The sequence below is a fragment of the Dendrobates tinctorius genome, unplaced genomic scaffold, assembly GCF_039654945.1.
Source record: "Dendrobates tinctorius isolate UK_male_01 unplaced genomic scaffold, ASM3965494v1 ptg000019l, whole genome shotgun sequence".
NCBI classification, from domain to species: Eukaryota; Metazoa; Chordata; class Amphibia; order Anura; family Dendrobatidae; genus Dendrobates; species Dendrobates tinctorius.
This window is the reverse complement of record NW_027361687.1, coordinates 47,333,072-47,354,717: the sequence shown is the minus strand read 5'-3', so window position 1 is coordinate 47,354,717 and position 21,646 is coordinate 47,333,072. Positions and strand designations below refer to the sequence as shown.

The 21,646-nt window shown below is 42.1% G+C and overlaps 1 protein-coding gene across 1 annotated transcript in view; it reads right to left on the bottom strand.

Annotated features, from left to right (window-relative positions):
* Positions 1–12,161: 12,161 nt before the first annotated feature.
* Positions 12,162–21,646, bottom strand: part of LOC141083113 (uncharacterized) — a 60,533-nt gene continuing 51,048 nt past the window's right edge. The window contains exons 13-16 of the mRNA XM_073567300.1: positions 21,065–21,135; positions 19,340–19,414; positions 19,031–19,056; positions 12,162–13,239 (exon numbers count right to left, since the gene is read on the bottom strand). Coding sequence (XP_073423401.1) covers positions 13,114–13,239; positions 19,031–19,056; positions 19,340–19,414; positions 21,065–21,135 — 298 coding nt within the window. The 3' untranslated portion in view covers positions 12,162–13,113. The remainder of the gene's footprint in view (positions 13,240–19,030; positions 19,057–19,339; positions 19,415–21,064; positions 21,136–21,646) is intronic.

The window sequence follows — 21,646 nt, the reverse complement described above, 5'->3', positions numbered from 1 at the left end:
GGTAGTGCTTTCTAGCACAGGTACCTCCTGCTTAGTAACCGGGTTCCAGCACCGTCAGCTGGTCCACGGTAGTGCCAATGGCTCTTGTTCCTTTTGCTGCCCCTCCGTGTTCCAGCACCGTCAGCTGGTTCTCGGCAGTGCCTTTGGCTGAGGTGCCTCCTCCTCGGTATCCGAGTTCCAGCAACGTCTGCTGGTCCTTGGTAGTGCTTTCTAGCACAGGTACCTCCTGCTTAGTAACCAGGTTCCAGCACCGTCAGCTGGTCCTCGGTAGTGCCATTGGCTCTTGTTCCTTCTGCTGCCCCTCCGTGTTCCAGCACCGTCAGCTGGTCCTCGCTAGTTCTTTTGGCTCTCGCAGCTTCTGCTACCCATCCAGGTGCCAGCACCGTCAGCTGGTTCTCGGCAGTGTCTTTGGCACGGGTACTCCCTCCTGCCCAGCCTGGGCCCAGCACGCCAGCTGTTTCCGGGAAGTGTCAATGTCACTTTGTCACCAATACGTTGTCCTGTCGTGTTGCGGTCGGGTTAGCCGACTCTATGGTGCCTGCAGTTTACGTGCTTCCTATGTGGGCTGCGGGTTCTGGCAATAAAGGCTGGTTTTGTAGTGCCAATAGGACAAGCACCCCCTGTAGGACTGTGGGTTTCGGTAACTGCGGCCGGCTCGCGGCCTTGTAACTTTGCTTTTCATGGGTACCTTCTGCTACCCATCCGGGTTCCAGTACTCTCAGCTGGTCCTCGCTAGTTCCATTGGCTCTTGCAGCTTCTGCTACCCATCCGGGTTCCAGCACCGTCAGCTGGTTCTCATCAGTGCCTTTGGCTGAGGTGCCTCCTCCTTGGTATCTGAGTTCCAGCAGCGTCTGCTGGTCCTTGTTAGTGCTTTCAAGCATAGGTACCTCCTGCTTAGTAACCATGTTCCAGCACCATCAGCTGGCCCTCGGCAGTGCCATTGGCTCTTGTTCCTTCTGCCGCCCCTCCGGGTTCCAGCACCGTCAGCAGGTCCTCGCTAGTTCCATTGGCTCTTGTTCCTTCTGCTGCCCCTCTGGGTTCCAGCTCTGTCAGCTGGTCCTTGCTAGTTCAATTGGCTCTTGCAGCTTCTGCTACCCATCCAGGTTCCAGCACCGTCAGCTGGCTCTCGGCAGTGCCTTTGGCTGAGGTGCCTCCTCGGCATCCGAGTTCCAGCAATGTCTGCTGGTCCTTGGTAGTGCTTACTAGCACAGGTACCTCCTGCTTAGTAACCGTGTTCCAGCACCATCAGCTGGTCCTCGGTAGCGCCATTGGCTCTTGTTCCTTCTGCTGCCCCTCCGGGTTCCAGCACCGTCAGCTCGTTCTTGGCAGTGTCTTTGGCACAGGTACTCCCTCCTGCCCAGCCTGGTTCCAGCACACCTGCTGTTTCCGAGTAGTGTCAACGTCACTTTGCCACCAATATGTTGTCCTGTCGTGTTGCAGTCGGGTTAGCCGAGTCTATGGTGCCTGCAGTTTATGGGCTTCCTATGTGGGCTGCGGGATCTGGCAACAAAGGCTGGTTCCGTAGTGCCAATAGGACAAGTACCCCCTGTAGGACTGTGGGTTTTGGTAACTGCGGCAAGCTCACCGCCTTGCAACTTTGTTTTTCATGGGTACCTTCTGCTACCCATCCAGGTTCCAGTACCGTCAGCTGGTTCTCGGCAGTGCCTTTGGCTTAGGTGCCTCCTTCTCGGTATCCGAGTTCCAGCAACGTCTGCTGGTCCTTGGTAGTGCTTTCTAGCACAGGTACCTCCTGTTTAGTAATCGTGTTCCAGCACCGTCAGCTGGTCCTCGGTAGTGCCATTTGCTCTTGTTCCTTCTGCTGCCCCTCTGTGTTCCAGCACCGTCAGCTGGTTCTCGGCAGTGCCTTTGGCTGAGGTGCCTCCTTCTCGGTATCCGAGTTCCAGCAACGTCTGCTGGTCCTTGGTAGTGCTTTCTAGCACAGATACCTCCTGCTTAGTAACCCAGTTCCAGCACCGTCAGCTGGTCCTTGGTAGTGCCATTGGCTCTTGTTCCTTCTGCTACCCATCCGGGTTCCAGTACCGTCAGCTGGTTCTCGGTAGTTTCTCAGCCTTCTTGTACCATCTGCTACATTTCCAAGTTCAAGCTTTTGGAAATGGTTTTTGGTTATCACTCTGGATCTCTCTGACGACGACCCTGAAGACCACACCGAAGAAGACGACGACCACGAAAACGATGACCCTAAAGACGACGACCCGGAAGACCACCCCGAAGAAGACCAAAAAGATGACCCTGAAGAAGATGACCAAGAGGACAAAGAACATGAAGACAACCACCAAGATACACAACAACAAGAGACAGAAGACCAAGAAGCAGAAGACCAAGAAGCAGAAGAACAAAAAGCAGAAGAACATTAAACATAAGACTAAAATCAGAGCAAAAGGTATTATCTAAATTATAAGCAGAAGAAGACTAAGCAGTGTATGGGGGTGAGTCCGTTCCTCCTCGTGGTGCCCCTGGAAAATGCCTGCTGCTGCAGGCCAAACTGAACGCGGACAAATCCTGTTGTAAATCTTTTGTGACAGGCAGAACGGAAGGTGTAATCTTCAAACTTTTATAGATAACAACTACAGGAATGCCTGTCACAAATAAGAATATGATGAAGAAGAAGAATAGGAAGAAGATGAAGAAGTAGAATATGAAGAAGAATAATAGTTGAATAAGAAGAATATGAAGAATGTAAAAAAAAAGAATAATAGGATGAAGGTGAAGAAGAAGAAGATGAATAAGGTGAAGAAGAAGTTGATGAAAAAGATGCTGCTGCTGCTGCTGCTGAGGATCATGAAGGAGAAAGTGTGGGAGAAGTAAAAAAGAAGGTGAAGAGCATGGAAGTAGTGAAACATACATATCTGACAAAATATAAAAAAGGTTAACATAGTCAATATCTTTGTAACTCCGAACGTCTTTAAAAAAAAATTATTCCTGCTATTCCATTTGATTGGGCTAAACCTCTATGCCTTTAATGTCTCCTCCACCTCCCCCAATACATTCTAAATTATTATTAGTTGATTTTTTTTCTTCATGTAGAATTAACCTACAAGGAAAGAAAGGGCTTTTTTATTTCTGATATTTCTGTCCCATTGACTTGCATTGGTTTCCGGTATCGGAATCGACGATACACGATACTTTTTGGGTATCGGTCCGATCCAATCCGATCCGATATTTCACGATATCGGATGGTTTCGCTCAACACTAGTGGTGGATGATTGCAGAATAATCTCCATGGTGAAGAGAAACCCCTTCACAACAGCCAACCAAGTGAACAACACTCTCCAGGAGGTAGGCGTATCAATATCCAAATCTACCATAAAGAGAAGACTGCATGAAAGTAAATACAGAGGGTTCACTGCACGGTGCAAGCCACTCATAAGCATCAAGATTCAAAAAGCTAGACTGGACTTTGCTAGAAAACATCTAAAAAAGCCAGCACAGTTCTGGAAGAACATTCTTTGGACAGATGAAACCAAGATCACCCTCTACCAGAATAATGGAAAGAGAAAAGTATGGCGAAGGTGTGGTACAGCTCATGATCCAAAGCATACCACATCATCTGTAAAACACGGCGGAGGCAGTGTGATGGCTTAGGCATGCATGGCTGCCAGTGGCACTGGGTCACTAGTATTTATTGATGATGTGACACAGGACAGAAGCAGCCGAATGAATTCTGAGGTATTCAGAGCCATACTGTGTCTGGTTCAAATTTGGAGGTGAATTAGGTAATGATGCTCTGCAGAGGGAAGTGGCCTATTCCACCATAAAGAAGAAGTGCCTGGCCATGGATTGCAGCCCTACCTGTACAGGCGCACCTTCACCGTGGTGCCCGACCAGAACCACCTGAGTTTGCTGCACGCCATGTCTGGTACCAATGGAAGGTTGCATCACTGGAGCCTTACTCTCCAGCAGTACAACTTTACTTACCATTAAACACAAAAAGAGCAGCAAGCATGGCAATCCTGACAGGTTATCCCGGTGGGGCGAGCCCGTAGAGGTGCACCTGGAGGAGTACTGAGAAGTCCTGCCTCCGTAGTGCAGTCCAAAAGGGGAGGTGTCAGGAAAATATGAGATTTTGCGGGAATAACTGGAGCATTCGTCCAGAGCTGCCCGCTACATCTCCTTGGTTTGTGAATAACATGCAGCCCCACCCACATTAGGTTTTTGCAGTGTAACACTGAGCTTCTCATGCTGCATTCCCCCTCGGAGCTGCAGCTCCCCTCTTTCCCCTGTTGAAATGTCCACTCGCCCCTCCCTTCAGGTAAATGAGCTTTGTGTAATGTGAGATCATGGTCTGCCGGGCTCAAGCAGGAAGTAACTGGCAGGAAGCAAAGTTTTCCAGACACATGTTCCTTTGTTTATTTCAGATCAAATTTAATAACACACAATACGCCTAGAGGCAGGAAACCTATATTTTCGGGATCGGCATAATTAAAGCTGCACACAGCCGTTATTTTACAATTTCTACATCCACCAGAAACTGAGAAAAGGGTATATGCCTCCCAGTAATACATAGACATATGATGTTTGGTATCTAAAGAAAGATAATTTTGTAACTGAGCATATGATACTTGTCACTTTGTTGTCACTCTGTGAGCTCCCCAGCCAGAGATATGGCAGCTAGAAGTTTTTAATAACTTTCCAAATGGGTGTACCCAGCCCACCAAGTGAGGTCAGCAAGGGGGAAGTCCCTTAGCTTTGGGCAAAGATATAAACCACAGATGCTCAATCAGGAGTATGTTCAGACATGGGGAAGACAGCTATCTACCATCCATGCTGTGGACTGAGTCTTTGTATTTGGGAACTCCCCTCCCCTCATCAACACGTCATACCAGTTACTGAGATGTAGTAAGTTCTTATTTTAATCCACTTTTATTTGTAACTGTTGTATATATCGTATTTTGTCTCCTTTTGTAATATCTTCTTTATTTTTTTAAACACTGCCTATATTTTCTGGAGTAAATCTATAAAATTTACTAGTTTCATTTTCCTTGCTCTATGAACGAACTGCTACGTCCTCTGCTCTAAACTATGATATCTTGTGGGTGGGTTCCTGACCTGGTATTGCTTTCAATATCAAATGAGGAGCCGGTCGGCAACAAAGTGTTCTGGGGATTTAGGAGACCCTGGCAGTGATGGAATGGAGGTTTATGTGTGTATTTCCTGCCTGACACTGGGGATATACATACCGCCCTAACTGCAGAGTGCCCAATAGCCAGCACACAACAAGGCAGCCTTTCTATCGACTACTTATCCTAGGTGTAGTTCCCTGATTGACCTGAGGGTAAGGGGGTGCCAGAGAGTTGCAAGTTCCGAACTGGAACTGAGAGTGGGATAGACAATAGGATCCCTGACACTCATGTGCTGCAGATTTTCTTTCTTTTGTCTTTTATTCCTTTGGTGATGAAAATTTGATGAGTAGACTGTAATCTTCAGTCCAAACTGCAGGAATATATTTGTTGGGGAAAAAATGAAAATTTATTTTAAGGACGAATCTGATGAAACACAAAGTCAGAAAATCAAGTGGTACAAAGATGATGAAAGACTGGTAGATAATGATACAGGAAAGATGTATATCTTTATACCATGTTAGCCAATAGATAGAAAAATATTCAGAATTGAGAGTCCTCAGTGGTTGTGATACCTTTTAATGGCTAAGTGAAAAGATGGTAACAAATTGCAAGCTTTCGAGACTACTCAGGTCTCTTCATCAGGCTAGACTAATACAACATCTTATGTTGTGTATAAATGTGTGATTCCTCAGATGTTATATTAGTCTAGCCTGATGAAGAGACCTGAGTAGTCTCGAAAGCTTGCAATGTGTTACCATCTTTTCAGTTAGCCATTAAAAAGTATCAACCACTGAGGACTCTCAATTCTGAATATTTTGGTGAATAATGAGAAATCAATCACATTTAGTTGGGCAAATAACAAGTATTGTGAAGATTATAGCTCAAGAATATGTAGTACAATCGATTACCCCATAAGATTTAATATCTGCTCAAAAATTGAGTATTGGCCCCAACCTGGGAAAATTTACAGAAGGAACATTGTGGGAGATTTCTCCTTTTTTCTTCGGTTTTAGAACAAACATAAAATCACCCTGCAAACTCCCCTCAATATTGTGGAAGGTGACCCCCTGTTTTCGGGATGACACAGCTCTTGGTACTACAATGATAAGAAGCCCACAACATTTTTTAAGGATGGTGCCGCTATCCAGACGATAAATCGCATTTTACACCTACCAATGTGAATAAATCCATGACCGTAATGTGCTGTATTGATGTGAAAAAAAATATTAGACGATGGAGAAGTATTACCAGCCAAAGAAACAAATATACATGTTCAAGAAAACTATTATAATCATGTAATGAGAGGAAATAAAAACACCAGATCACTCTGAAGAGGATCAAGGGAGAACATTGTAAGGTCTTGAAGTGCGAAGGAAGAAAATCTTCCACTTACGTCAATGAGCGTCAAGCCCAAAATGTAACCCATTAAACACTGGCAGTTCATGTGGCTTTTGTAGGGCCCCTGAAAAACAGGGGCCAATCACTAGTTTAGAACAAATTTTTGTCCCATTGGTGGTAGTAATTGGCCCTGGAGATGTGGACTCCATAGGGACCTATATTCACATCATGAAAATAGGACCTTCACTGTCAGGTGGTTAGCAGTGTAGTAATGTGAAGCAGTATTTGAAAGGGGCCCATATTTTTATTTTGCAATGTGACCCCCAGTGTATTCTATATATACCACTAAGGCTGGTTTCACATTTGCGTTAAAACAATGCTGCGCCCTGCGTCGTTAAGCCCCGCCCCGAGCCGGCTCCCTGCCCGCCCCATCCGGGATCACCGCCCACTTTCGCATTTGCACGCATGCGATCGGCGCACCCTATCTTTAGCATAGGGTGCGCAGATCATGCGCTGCCAGTGTGAAAGTAGCGTGCTGCGCACTTTTGACGGTGCGCCGTGCGCGCCGAAATGCAGCATGTCGGGGCTTAACGACGCAGGGCGCAGCGTTGTTTTAACGCAAATGTGAAACCAGCCTTAGAGTTGGTATATACTGTACTCATATTTCTGTGACTGCCCTTGGATAATAAAACTTTAAAGCCTCATAATAAGAAAGATTGGTTATCAATTACCAGTATGACAATGAACCATAAGAGGACAATGGGGTCATGATAGGGCTCATCCTGGTGAATAACTTCTGGCGATATCATTTCATTAATTTCTTTGCTTTAGTTCGAAAATAAAAAGTGTCCACCTCCATAAGAGAAAGCGATATCAAGACCCTGATGTGTGAAACACTTCTACAAAAATGGGCAGAAAGCGAGGAAGTGGGATAATCTGTACATACATAGTCCAGTCCGCTCAGCTGGAGGATTCTGAGAATTATACCTACGAGGTGTGGACTCCATTACATCCCGTGATGAATGAAGATGAGTGATGTGTCATACTGTACATCAGTATTACAGGTCAGTAGTGGTTATGTGTATTATAGCTTCTTCCTTCCAGTTGAGTTAGACTTTGTAAAGGAGCTAGAATTTAGAAATTGTGCAAAATGGAGTAAATTATATTTCTCCAGATCTTGTAAAATTGAGCAGGACTTATATTTGGCACCACCTGTGTGACATTAAGCACATTTCTCTAAACCTCCTCTTTGATGAAAACATAGTATTATTTCTAAAAAAAAAAAAAATGTGGCATTTTGAAATTCATTTTAGCCATTGATTTTTTTTTCACTTTCAAAATCTGATGAAATATCGTATTTTTCAGACTATAAGATGCACCGGACCATAAAACGCACATAGGTTTTAGAGGAGGAAAATAGAAAAAAAATTGAATAAAAAATGTGGTCATGACACACTGTTATGGGGGGGAGCCACAGCTGACACTGCAATAGGGGTAATATCCCCCATCCTGGTATATGCCCCCTCATCCTGATATATCTGTCCCGTTCCTGGTATACATGGCTCCCCATTCAGGTGTACATTGCCCTCCTTCCAGGTATACATGGTGCACCAATCCTGGTATACATGGCAGCCCATCCTCATCCTGCTACACATGGTCCCCCATCATGGTATACATGGTCCCCCATCATGGTATACATAGTCCCCCATCTCCATCCTGGTACATATGGTCACCATCCTCATCCTGTTATACATGGACCCCTGTTGTGAATTCTCTTTCTGGGTTCCCTCTGGTGGTTACTGAAGGTGGTGGAGCTGGTCAGATTGATAGAGGTGTTGCAGGTTCTCTTTCTGGGCTCCCTCTGGAGGTTACTGGAGGTAGTGGAGCTGGTCAGATTGACAGAGGCTTGCCACCTGATAATGATGATGACAACTGGAGATCTGGGGTTTCTGACTGGTGTATTTAAGACCGCTGACGTCCTTCAATCCCTGCTGGTGATTTTTTTCCTGTGCCTTCTGAGGTCTGATGTCTCCTGCTCTGTTCCTGCATGGTTCAGCTAAGGCCTCTTTCACACTTCAGTTTTTTACAATCAGTCACAATCCGCCAGGTTTTGAAAAAAACGGATCCTCAATTTTCTTTTGAGGATCTGTTTTTTTTCCCCATTGACTTCCATTAATGGCGGATTGTGACGGATTGCTGTCCGTTGCATCCGTTTTTTTTGAGGATCCGCCAAAAGTTGCTGTCCGTCACCATCGTCAAAGATTTCAAAACGGAGCTTGCAACGTTTTTTTCTCTGGCGGATCCTCCAGACACTCATTTAACCCGAAATTCTTTCTGGGTGCCGGACAAAAAAAATCTCTCTCTCTCTCTCTCTCTCTCCTTCCCGGCCAGCGGTTCCTTTAAATTTCCTCATTTTCAGGATCGGTCTGAAAACGGATCCTGTGCCATCCGTTCACATCAGTTGAGAACGGATCCGCTTGTCTGACTTTTTGGCGGATTTAAACTGATGCAAAAAACTGAAGTGTGAAAGAGGCCTAAGTGGTTCATTTGCTAATCTTTTTACATGTGATCTGGTTTTGTCTATCTCTGTTTTGTGCGGGTCAGCTTGCTCCTCCTGGGGCTGTGCTGGATCACCGCCCATATGTTACTGCTCGTGTCAGTTTTTTCTGTCCCCTGTTATATTGGTCTCCTTTTGCTTTGCTTTCAGTATATACCAGAGTGCTGATATAGTGGGGGCGAAGTCATGTGACTTCAGTGTTTTTTTGTGCATCAGACGTGTTGGATTTCTCAGGGTTTTTTGCGTGATTGCAGACATTGTCTTCCCTCTCCTGTCCTGTCTAGTCAGTTTGGGCCCCATCATTTGCTCAGTCTATTTTTCTGCCTGCGTTTGTGTTTTCATCTTGTCTCACCAACAATATATGTTTGGGGGCTATCTATTCCTTTGGGGTCTGCTCCGGGGCAGTTTAGATTTCACCTTTCTTGCTTTAGGCTGAGTTAGCTCTCCGCCTGTGCCGAGGCGTCTAGGGCATCGTAGGTACGCTCCACGGCTACTGCTAGTTGTGTGGATAGGATCAGGGGTCTGCAATCCACTTAGTTACCAACCTCTCTGTTTTTCTGGTGGCTTAGCCTGGTCCTGCTATCCTCCTCAGTGACCCATTCATAACAGACCCCCTTCCTGGTATACATGGGCCCCATTTTAGTATACATGGACCACATCCCCATCCTGATATACATAGCCACCATCCTCATTCTTGGTATTCATGGCCCCCATCCTGGCATACATGACCCCCCTTCCTGGTATACATGGACCTCATCCTGTTATACATGGCCCCAATCCCCATCTTGGTATACATGGTCACCCATTCTGGTATACATGACTCCCATCCCAATCCTGGTATACAAGACCCACATACCCATCACAGTATACATGGCCAGCATCCACATCCTAGTATATAGGGTCTCCCATCCTGGTATACATTGTGCCCATCCCCATTCTGGTATACATATGCCCTATTCACCATCCTGGTATACATGACTCCTCCATCCTGGCATACATGGACACTTTTCCCAACCTGGTATACATGGCCTTCATCCCCATCCTGGTATACATGATCCCCATCACCATCCTGATATACATGGTCCCCCATCCTGGTATACATGACCCCCATTACTCTGCACACATAAAAAAATATACCGTTCTACTTACAGTTCCTTCCCTCTGCTGATGCCGGCAGCTATCTGCAGAGTGTAACCAGCCCATGACGTCACTACGATGTGCCCTCAGACACCGAGGTCAGCTGCTGGAATGCTCACTGCTCTCCACGGCCAGGACTATAGGAGTGGGTAGCAGTGAATATTCATCTTCTTTAATAGCGTGCACACTGTTAGCTGCAGCCGCCGGGTGATCACTTGTGCCTGTTATTAAAGAGAATGAATATTCACTGCTTTCCACTACCATAGGCATGGGGAGCAGTGAATATTCACCCTCTTTATTAGTGGGCACATGTGATCGCCCTGCAGCTGCAGAATTGGCGGCTGAGGCTAACAGTGTGCCTGCTATTAAAGAAGATGAATATTCAATTCTCCCCACGCCCATAGTTCTGCCTACCTCTCGGCGCCGGCTTCAGTGCATAGAGGTGGGAAGGACTATGGGCATGGAGAGCAGTGAATATTCATTTTCTTTAACAGCAGGCATAGATGTTAGCTGCATACTCCAGCTTATGCTTCCTGTTACCCGCTCCTCCACCGCTGCCGCTTCTCTCCCATTCACAGCCACAGGGGACATTATTTTATATAGTGCATCTGGTCTATAAGATGCACCTCCTACTTTCCTCCAAAATTTTGTCTTAAAGTCCGTAAAATAAGATCAATCCATTTGAAGACAATCATGAGCGTCTCTTTTCAGCCTAACATCTACAGTGCTGTGCAAATTAATTAGGACAAAGCATTTTTTAAGTAAAGTCGTAAGTTGGTTACTACCAGTCAGTGATTCAAACCAGTTTTAACTGCTTTGAACAGGTGTGAGTGCCTGTTCAAAGCTGTTAAAACTGGTTTGAATCACTGACTGGTAACCAACTTACGATTTTACTTAAAAAATGCTTTGTCCCAATTAATTTTCACAGCACTGTAGGAACTCCACAGAGTCCCTATCAAATTGATATGTAAGATGGATATTATAAGTATCATCGTTAAAGGTAACCATGAAGGTATGAAGATTTTCAATGGAATCCTGCCAGATCAAAAAATGTTGTCAATGAACTGCATCCAAAAAGAATGCGGACCATTGATACATAGCGATCTACAGGAAAATATCCTTCTGGTTGCAAGCGGCTATTTGCATACCTTTTTCCATTATCTGGCTTATAATTCTTCTTATGATAACTTGGAGCTATCTTCAACAAGGAGAAATTTTTGCCCTTACATTAACAGATTAGCTAAAAATAAATGCAAACCTCAAAATTCCAATCACCCCTCTTTTCTTAAAAGAAAAATAAGAGAACTAAATAAATTAAGAAGCTTGGGGATGGCTGCATTTGTTTAAAGTTTGATCTGTGAAAATGTAACATAATTTAAGCCATACAAAAAAATTTATAAAGAAAAAAAATTGCCAAGTTTTTACCACATCTCTTCAAAAATGTAATAAAAAGTATTATAAATACCCCCAAATGATACCAATAAAATTAACTCGCCACACAAGAAAACTACCCAATTAGGTTGCCATTAATAAAACAATAAAAAAGTTATGTGTTTCAGAAAATGCAAAGAAATTTTTTTACAAAGATCAGAATTTTTTAAAACTACTAAAACATAAAAAACATAAAAACATTTTGTATTAGTCCAGATCTGGAGAATTGTGTGGCCAGGTCGCTTTTATTGCACAATGAATGCCGTAAAAGAAATCCCAAAAACAATGTAGAAGTAACTTTTTCCTGCACTTCACTGCATTTGGAATAAATACTTTTTACTTATTATTCAGTTCATAATATGGTAACGTAAATGGTGTCATTCAAACCTACAACTCATTCTACAAATAAACAACTCATACCGCTATGACAACGGAAGAAAAAAGAAAATTGGTGAGGAAAAAAACAAAAAATGTCTTTATTGGGAAAGGATTACATTTCTTTTAGGAGACAAGAGGAGCATCAAAGATACATTTTAATTGCACAAAAAAAGAAAACACAAAACTAACAGTCACATAATCTGTTATGATTTTCAGAAATTTTCTTTTTCTTCCCGAAATACAAGAATTATCCAGTAATCATGGACTCCAGAATCCCGTTCATCTGGCCCTATCAGTACGTATACTCTTTATTACACTCTCCATGCTGATTTCTCACATCAAAACTGAATGTTCCAGAACACCCCAGTGATGTCAGACTTTAATAGAAGAGTCCTCTAAAGCCCTAGTATTGGATAATGGTTTGTGCCAAGTAGAGTTGGTGTGAAATATTCCCATTCTATAGTGGTCTGGACCACCACTTACCTGCTGGCATCTGCAGCCAACTGAACTGGATGTGCAAATCGATTCTAAACAACTCTAGTGCCAAGAAAGGCAGTAATCACGCAATGGTGGTAGGAATCACTTCCAAAAAGGCTGTCCCAACTCAACCCAAGAATGGAACATTAAAGAAGAATGAAAAGAACCCAACAGTCCTCATAAATGTGACTTTTTGGCTGTGTTACAAATCAAAGAGTTGGGTTGCTTTTTTTGGCCGGGTTGTCAAAGTAATGTTGAGTTTAGAAGCCTTTTTAAGAAATTTTCTACAATATTGTATTATCTAGTAGTGGCTGTCTAACAAGTTGGAAGAAACTCTAAATATGTGGTAACACAATAATAATAATTTATTGAACCACAAAAGCTAAACTTATTTCATAGCATAAATCATTATGACGAAGAAAATTTACAAAAATGTTGACTATTCAGTACTGTACATAAAAAGTACAAAAAGAAAAATTATGGGCAGATTTATCAATGGAATAGGAAAAAATGTTGATTAATAAAGATAGAGTGATTCTTTTATTGAGGAGAAATAGGACTAATTTAATAAAATTTGGCTCCACTTGTAGACACCATTCTTTATCAAACATCACATCATGGCTGCCATACATGAACTCTTATAATTTGCCTCCAAAAATTGTACCAGTCCAAAATAAATTGGGGTCTCTGTTACAAGTTGATTTGCCAAGCCCATCACCCAAATCTGTTATTACTAAAATTCTGGTAGAGGTCGGTACAGTTAAGTGTCCTTTGGGTGGTTCCAGTATCGGTCATCATTTTGATGGCAGAATATGTCACTGAAAAGGGTGGAAAAGCATACTCAAATGTTAACCTACTTGTTTTTGATGACCCACAAATACTATTTATGGATTTTATGATTATGGCACCAGATGTAGGAAAATTTATATGATCATCATCATGTTGTAGGACCCAGAAAAGTTCACCAATTATTAAAGTTTGGAAGAGGTTTGATGAAACCAAAGTCAATTGGTCAATTACCAAAGTGAAAGATGACCAACCTTGTCTGGACAAATCCGAAAAGATGTTATCCTGAATAAATTTAAAGGTTATTTTCAGAATTGAAACATTCATAAGATAGGAAATAACTTATGCATTACTGGGATTTTAACTAGCAATCCTCAGTACGGGGGTCAGAAACAACGAAAATGAGGCTCTGAAGAATATTTCTCAGCTATTACAAACAGTACCACAGACAATGAATGGAGCATAAGTCGAGCATGCACAACCTCAAATCTGCTCAAGATGGCGGCCCCATTCTTGTGGTTTCAGAGACTTATAATTAGGAGGATCACTGGAGGTTCCAGTTGTCAGATATCCATCAGTCAGTAAATTATTCCTTAATAGAAGCAACAAGGCACTCTTCAAATAAATGGTACTAGGTGCACAAGTAGGGTCTCCAGCCCACGTAATATTGTGAAAAAACTTGGCACTCAAATGGCAAAATGAATTAGATCCTTCGCTTTATTTGCATCCAAATTGTATATTGTGTTAAACGTTTTCGATCCAACAACGGATCTTCATCAGAACTCTAAAAAAGCATATTTACAAAAGTAGAAAACAAATCTATGTTATTGGGTATCACATTTAGAGAAGATAACATACATTACAATGCATACTTTGAGAGGCAAGGTTAAGCTGTTTATCAAAAAATACATAAATCCTGTCAAACAGAGTCTTGAAGGTGAATTCCAGATGTGAAGTGATCCGTGAGATTAGGTATATAAATCTGTATTAAGGAAATATCCGCCAACATCACTTAAAGAATCTGTAAAATCTATAGCATAGGTGAGAACATGGTTAAGGATATGAGGTTCTGGTAACAGGTGCCAACCAAAAGGTGAAAGGTGACAGAAATACATGTGTTGTGTAAACTATGTCTTTCCTAAAAAAGAGAGAGCAAAGAGAAAATCACATATAAAGTGGGATCTTTATATCATTGTAATATGCAGAGAACAATGGTAGTGGCGCAAGTGAGTGAGCGTAGGAACATCACTGAAGTAAATGTAAATTGTACCTGAATTAATTATGATATAAGGAGAGCGCTGGTGTGACAACCCATGTCACTTGTTTCGTTATGGCGCTGCTGATGATAAAAATGAAAAAGGATTGCTTTGATGTATACCGCTCTTGGAGCGATGTGGAAAATATTGTTTTGTTGTTACCTGACTCCTCTGGCTACTAGAGTCCTGCGGTGTGACCGCTGAAGTGAAGAGAAACGTCAGTGAAACCGCGGTATGCCCGCTGAAGTGAAGGACGCCAGGGTACTGGGCTCCACTTCCGGGTTTATATGTCCCGGCGGGGAAACTCCCTTAAGCATCATAATGATACGTGCAGCTAGAGGAGGACAAACCCGTCCACGTCATCGCGCCTGCGCACTGCAAGCATAGCGGTTACATCAGTAAATGGAAGAGCGCCTTTATGCCCCCAAAAGGCAACCCACCGATTGAGACCTTTATCTCTCTAGTTGAAAGAGACATAGAAATCTTTCATAGGGAAGTCAATCAGGGCAAATTCCACCACCATACCAACCTACCTAGAGAAGAAAGAATGGCGCTTGACGACCTTTCTTCCGATAAATCATTGGTCATCAAACCTGCCGATAAGGGTGGGGCTTTAGTTATCATGGACAGATCAGACTATTTAAGCGAGATTCACAGACAACTAAGTGATAGAGAGGTTTATATGCCTGTCTCCCATAACCCTCTTGACTCCATTATCAATAAAATCAAGCCCATCATACAACATCACATAGGGGTAGGCACAATTGATATAAAAAGATAGGTGACTTTCTTTTGAATTCAGATCCCATCACACCGGTCTTCTACATATTACCGAAGATCCACAAGAGATTGGAAAAACCACCAGGTCGCCAGATTGTGTCCTCAACAGACTCCATCCTTTCCCCACTGGCTATGTTTCTGGAGAAAATACTTACACCACTAGTTAAAACTACAAGGTCATATCTGAAAGACAACAATGAGTTTATATCACTCATCAAATCTTTGGGCTCTCTTCCATCTTCTTCCTTTCTGGTCACGTGGGATGTTAACAGCCTATATACGTCCATTACACATGAGAAGGGTTTAAGAGCCACTGAGATCTTGATGGTAAAGGCAGACATGGATAGTAGAATCCGCAACCTCTGTTCGGATCTCTTGAAACTAGTGTTAAAAGAGAACTATTTTCTCTTTCAGGACACATTCTATGTACAGAAACAGGGCTCTGCAATGGGGTCACACGTAGCGCCCCCCTACACTATTGCCTATAAGGCTTCATTTGAGGAAGATCATGTCTATACCCACCCCTTATACATGCAACATTCTTTGATATGGCTTAGATTTATAGATGACATCTTTTGCGTGTGGAATGGCCCCCTGGACACCCTTATACAATTTGATCATCACATCAATAATATATGACCCGAACTTAAATTTTCCCTACAATTTGATAAAGACAGGATGAATTTCCTAGATACATTGATCAACAAAGACTCATTAGGGACCCTGAAGATAGACCTCTATATCAAACCAACTGATAGGAACAGCATCTTACATTTTGACAGCTTTCATCTATCCACAGTTAAAAAATCTATCCCCAGATCACAATACTGCAGGATAGATAGAATAGTCTCAGAGGGGGCCACTAAGACCCAAAGACTGAACGACATGACAAAGAAATTTACAGAAAGGGGTTACCCAGCAAAGCTTTTGACTGAGTCAAGATCCATGATAGGCCAATTTGATAAAACCAAAAAAGCAGATAAACGTATTCCCTTTGTCAACACATATCACCCCTACTCGAGAAAGGTACAATCTACCATAAACAGACACTGGGGACTGTTATCAAAAAGTTATCCAGAGATAGAGGAATTTCAGAAACCATTTCTCCCTTGTTATCGGAGACCAAGAAATTTAAAGGATAAGCTTGTTAAAGCGGATATTGGCTCCAATACAAGGGTACCAAGACAAACTTTTCTCCAGACACAAAAATGTGGCACATTTCCATGCCTATCCTGTCTACAGTGCAATAACATACAAAAAGGTGATCAGATCTTTCATCCACAGACGGGAAGGGCTATTCCTATCAAGGGGTTTTTTACGTGTGAATCAACATACGTTGTGTATTTGATTAAATGTCCATGTGGCCTAGCTTATGTGGGGGAGACCACACAGATGGTGAAAGACAGAATTTCACAGCATAAGTCTAATATAAGATGTAAAAAATCCCATCTCCCACTCCCATATCATTTTCTCGAGAAGGGACATAATATTTCCCAATTAAAGTTTCAAGTATTGGAGCAAATTGAAGCTGACAGAAGAGGGTACGATAGGACAAAGAGGCTCAAAAAAAGAGAAGCCTATTGGATTTTCACTTTACAAACCTTGGAGCCCAGAGGACTCAATAGAGACTATGACACACAGAGATTTCTGTGATATGGAGTATTGTTGGACTAAATGTTGTATATATCTTGAATGCTTTGTATTTTAAAGTACCTATTTTGACCATTATTTTCTCTTTTCTCATATAGAATCGTTAGAATTGACTCTTCACTTCCTCACCGAGCACTACTGTTTCACCTGGTATAGTATCTTTTTCTCCGCCACCTTTACATATTTATAGACCATAGATTTTCCATATATGCCAAGGTTCAAAACTAAAGTTCATATAGTTTATTCCTATTATACATTCCTCCTTACCCTTTAAGGGCATTTAATTATAGGTAAAACGTAGATCCTATATGTCCATTTAGTTATATAATAATATTAGCTTTACTTTATTAAATCATTTTTTTACTATATTTTTTCAATAAAACAATTTTCATTTCATTGCTCAGCCACAATGAGTCTTTAAAATGAGCCATTTTTATTATTTTTATGTTAATTTCAAATAAAGTGAGCGCAAGTATAATATATCTGGTGGCCATTACAAGAAACTTTCAATCACCCATCCTTCCCTGCCCTGATAGCCACAAGCAGGGAGTAAGAGCGCAGGCGCGCTCCTCCATTGCCAAATGTAATCGCTGGGCATACAGTGCGCAGGCGCGATGATATGGATAGCCACAAACAGGAGTAAGAGCGCAGGCGCGCTCCTCCATTTACTGATGTAACTGCTGTGCTTGCAGTGTGCAGGCGCGATGACGTGGACGGGTTTGTCCTCCTCTAGCTGCACGTAACATGATGACGCTTAGTGTAGTTTCCCCGCCAGGACATATAAACCCGGAAGTGGAGCCCAGTACCCTGGCGTCCTTCACTTCAGCGGGCATACCGCGGTTTCACTGACGTTTCTCTCCACTTCAGCGGTCACACCGCAGGACTCTAGTAGCCAGAGGAGTCAGGTAACAACAAAACAATATTTTCCACATCGCTCCAAGAGCGGTATACATCAAAGCAATCCTTTTTCATTTTTATCATCTGCAGCGCCATAACGAAACAAGTGACATGGGTTGTCACACCAGCGCTCTCCTTATATCATAATTAATTCAGGTACAATTTACATTTACTTTAGTGATGTTCCTACGCTCACTCGCGCCACTACCATTGTTCTCTGCATATTACAATGATTTAAAGATCCCACTTTATATGTGATTTTCTCTTTGCTCTCTCTTTTTTAGGAAAGACATAGTTTACACAACACATGTATTTCTGTCACCTTTCACCTTTTGGTTGGCACCTGTTACCAGAACCTCATATCCTTAACCATGTTCTCACCTATTCTATAGATTTTACAGATTCTTTAAGTGATGTTGGTGGATATTTCCTTAATACAGATTTATATACCTAATCTCACGGATCACTTCACATCTGGAATTCACCTTCAAGACTCTGTTTGACAGGATTTATGTATTTTTTGATAAACAGCTTAACCTTGCCTCTCGAAGTATGCATTGTAATGTATGTTATCTTCTCTAAATGTGATACCCAATAACATAGATTTGTTTTCTATTTTTGTAAATATGCTTTTTTAGAGAAGTTCTGATGAAGATCCGTTGTTGGATCGAAAACGTTTAACACAATATACAATTTGGATGCAAATAAAACGAAGGATCTAATTCATTTTGCCATTTGAGTGCCAAGTTTTTTCACAGTAAATTATTCCTTATCCTATGAATAGAGGTGAACTTTCAATTCTGGGAATTATTCTTGACATTTATTGGACAGGTTCATTTGAGGTGAATTTTATTAAGGCATTGATTGGTGGGACGGTCAGTGAACATGACTTAGTGAAGTAATCGAATCTAGAAAGTAATGATTTATGAAAGAACTAGATTGGCGGGTGGTAAAAGCAGCCACTATGAGCCACTTGTATTGGTCATTAAGCTGTCCTGGACCACCCCTCTTAGGTGAGTAGAAAGACATGATAACTTGGTTGGTTCATTGATGCTAATAGCTTTCTTAATGGTCCCTTAGGGATTTCGCCAATCCATTCCACAGCAGATATGGGTTTATTGTTCGTAAAAAAAAAATTGGGATAAAATCCAGAACAGATCTGGTGAATGAAATGAGAGAAACAGACACTTCTTGTTTCTCTAAATTTTTAATATCTGGTGTCTTAAAATGTTCTGAAAATCATAAGTGTTGTAAATACTCACATTGCATTGGTTTGGGTATGGAGACACTGAATGAAAAAAACAAAGATAGGACAATTTGAATGTAAGAATTCTCAACAGTAGTATAAAGATTCTTCACAGTTACGGCAGTTAGACCATGAAATCAACAAAATTCTGGTACATAAAAGGCACTAGACATTTTGTAATGTAAACAGATAAAACCTTTCCAAAGTGTCAGAACAATGTATAGAGTCAGAAGATTGTCTGAGACTGATATGAGGTCCGGAAGGATTTTAAACTCTTCGCGTTATGCAAATTGGATATTTTTAAAAGGTAATCAAAACGTGTGACTCACCTTCTGGAACCTATTAATACCAATATGGGCGTAACATATGTCTTCACAGACAACATGTTCCTTGGAAGGAACTACAAAAAAAGGGAAAATGTAACCTATTGCACATATTGACTGGGACATACATGAAAACTAAGAGGAAAAAGACAAGTTAGCATCTCAGAGTCACAAAACAGTAGTATTGGTCACATGGAACAAAGTGCACCAATAGCACTACATTTATTTGGTGTCAGGAACACCGCACTGAGCATGCTCACTGAGCCAGTGCGCGTGTCCTGAGTAAAGTGAACTGTGCTCAAAGATACCTGTGGAGCGGGCAGCAGCCGAGTAGGTGTGTACTTCAGAACAGCAGGACCTGAAGCACGTGACTGCTAGGAGTGTGACCTAAACTCCAGAGAGCTAGGAGCTGCAAGAGAACTCCTAGCAGGGTAACTGCAAGACAAAGTTACCAAGGGGCATAGACAGGGACGATAGTCAGGACGTAGCCAATGAGTCATACACAGAGATATCTGCAAGGTACAAGAGGGGCGAGCAGAGAGTAGTCAGATCACAGGCAACGAGTCATACACAGAGAGGGTAGCGCAGTACAGAATCAACAGGCAAACTCACAACGGGGAACACAACCGGGTCAGAACGATATAAACAAGCTATAGCAACAAACAGGCACACGGGGGTCAGTACACTAGGCCAAAGGCAAAAGTATAACTGACAGGGATTGGAGCTTCCCAGGGGTTTAAGAAGCTCTCCCAGAACCATAGAGAGGCCACAATCATTAACCCCAGGTGTGCAGGTCAAAACTTGCACTGAGCTCCAGACATTAACCCCTGACGCACAGCTCAAAAACCTGCACTGGGATCATGACATTTGGGAGCTGAAAATGACTCTGCAGTCAGCCCTTTTGGGTAATACTTAGCTGTTATCTATTTGCTGTCTGCTTAGATACTTTTTGCTCTCAATAAGGGCAAATCTATTACTCAACCTAAGCTGCATGGTGCATAAGCAATTTGCAGTTAGCAAAATACAACAAATTCTGGAATGGGGATAAATGATTTTCTGTTGTTACTATAAGACCGTTACTTAGTTTACCATAATTCAGCAGTGGTCTTCTTCTTTTGACCTGAGACTCATTACTTCATCTGACTTTTGCACTCACTTTCCTCTTATCCTATTCAGAAGCTATAATTCCTTTCTGCAACTATGTTTTTTCCTGTCCATGGCCACTGCCATGCCAATTTGTGTGTACAATATAGCATATCAAAAGCTTCCCTTCCCTCACTGACTGTTCCTAAGCTTTGGTTTATATCATTGCATCTAGTTCCCACTGACTCAGTACATGATCTGACTTTTCATCTGCCTCAACACTTGGTTTGACACCTTTGATCCTTCTGACTGTGTTCCTGGTTTTGGACATGGCTCACCTCTGGATTTCAAATGATATTTCTGTTTGGTTCCAATTGTCTCACCTCTGAACCTAATACTATGTTCTCTATGATGGCAATGCTACTGCAATTAGTCTGTAATTTTGCTTAGTGCCACCACCTGGAAATCTGGTCAGAAATATTCATAACCCCACAAGAGGAATTAGGGTGATATACTGAAGGGTTCCTCAGATTCGCTGCCTAGGTTTAGGTTAAGAACTTAAGATACATGAAGTTCTACTTCTACGATGAGTCTATAAATGTAAAGACAAGAAAAACAGGACCAAATATATAAGAGATTCTTACTGTTACTGTAGACTTCCCGGCCACTGTTGGATGAACTTGCTCTGATATCATTTGTTGGGTCATCTATAGTTCTTAATAACAGAAGAGTAAAAAAGTAGTAATAAAGTCAAATTATGAAATCCATGTCAAAAGTCATATTAAGGATATGTGCATGTGGAGTTTTTTAAGTAGATTTTGATGGGTATCTGCTTCAAAACCCAAATGAAAGAGTTTTGAAAGAGTAGCCGTTATGACTGTAAGAGGCTACATTCTCAAAAGGGCTGCCTTGGACAAACTTGGCACAAGCCTCTCCATCTGGCAGATTTCAGAGTTACGCCATCTTTCACCATTTAACTCCTGTACAGTGATCTAGTCTTAGAATGGAGTTGAGTGGATTGCTTCCATGGAAGTGCTGCTGTCAGGAAGTATACCAGAGACAGGAAGGGTCACCAAATAGGGTCAGTGGCAGTGGAAATCAGAGATCCTGGGATTTAAATAGCAGACAGACCCAGCCTAGGCTCTCAGTAAGGAATAGTCAAAAAAACAGATAATTAACCTCATAGCTCCCTGATCTAGAGGCACCAAAAGTTTCAGGAATTAAAT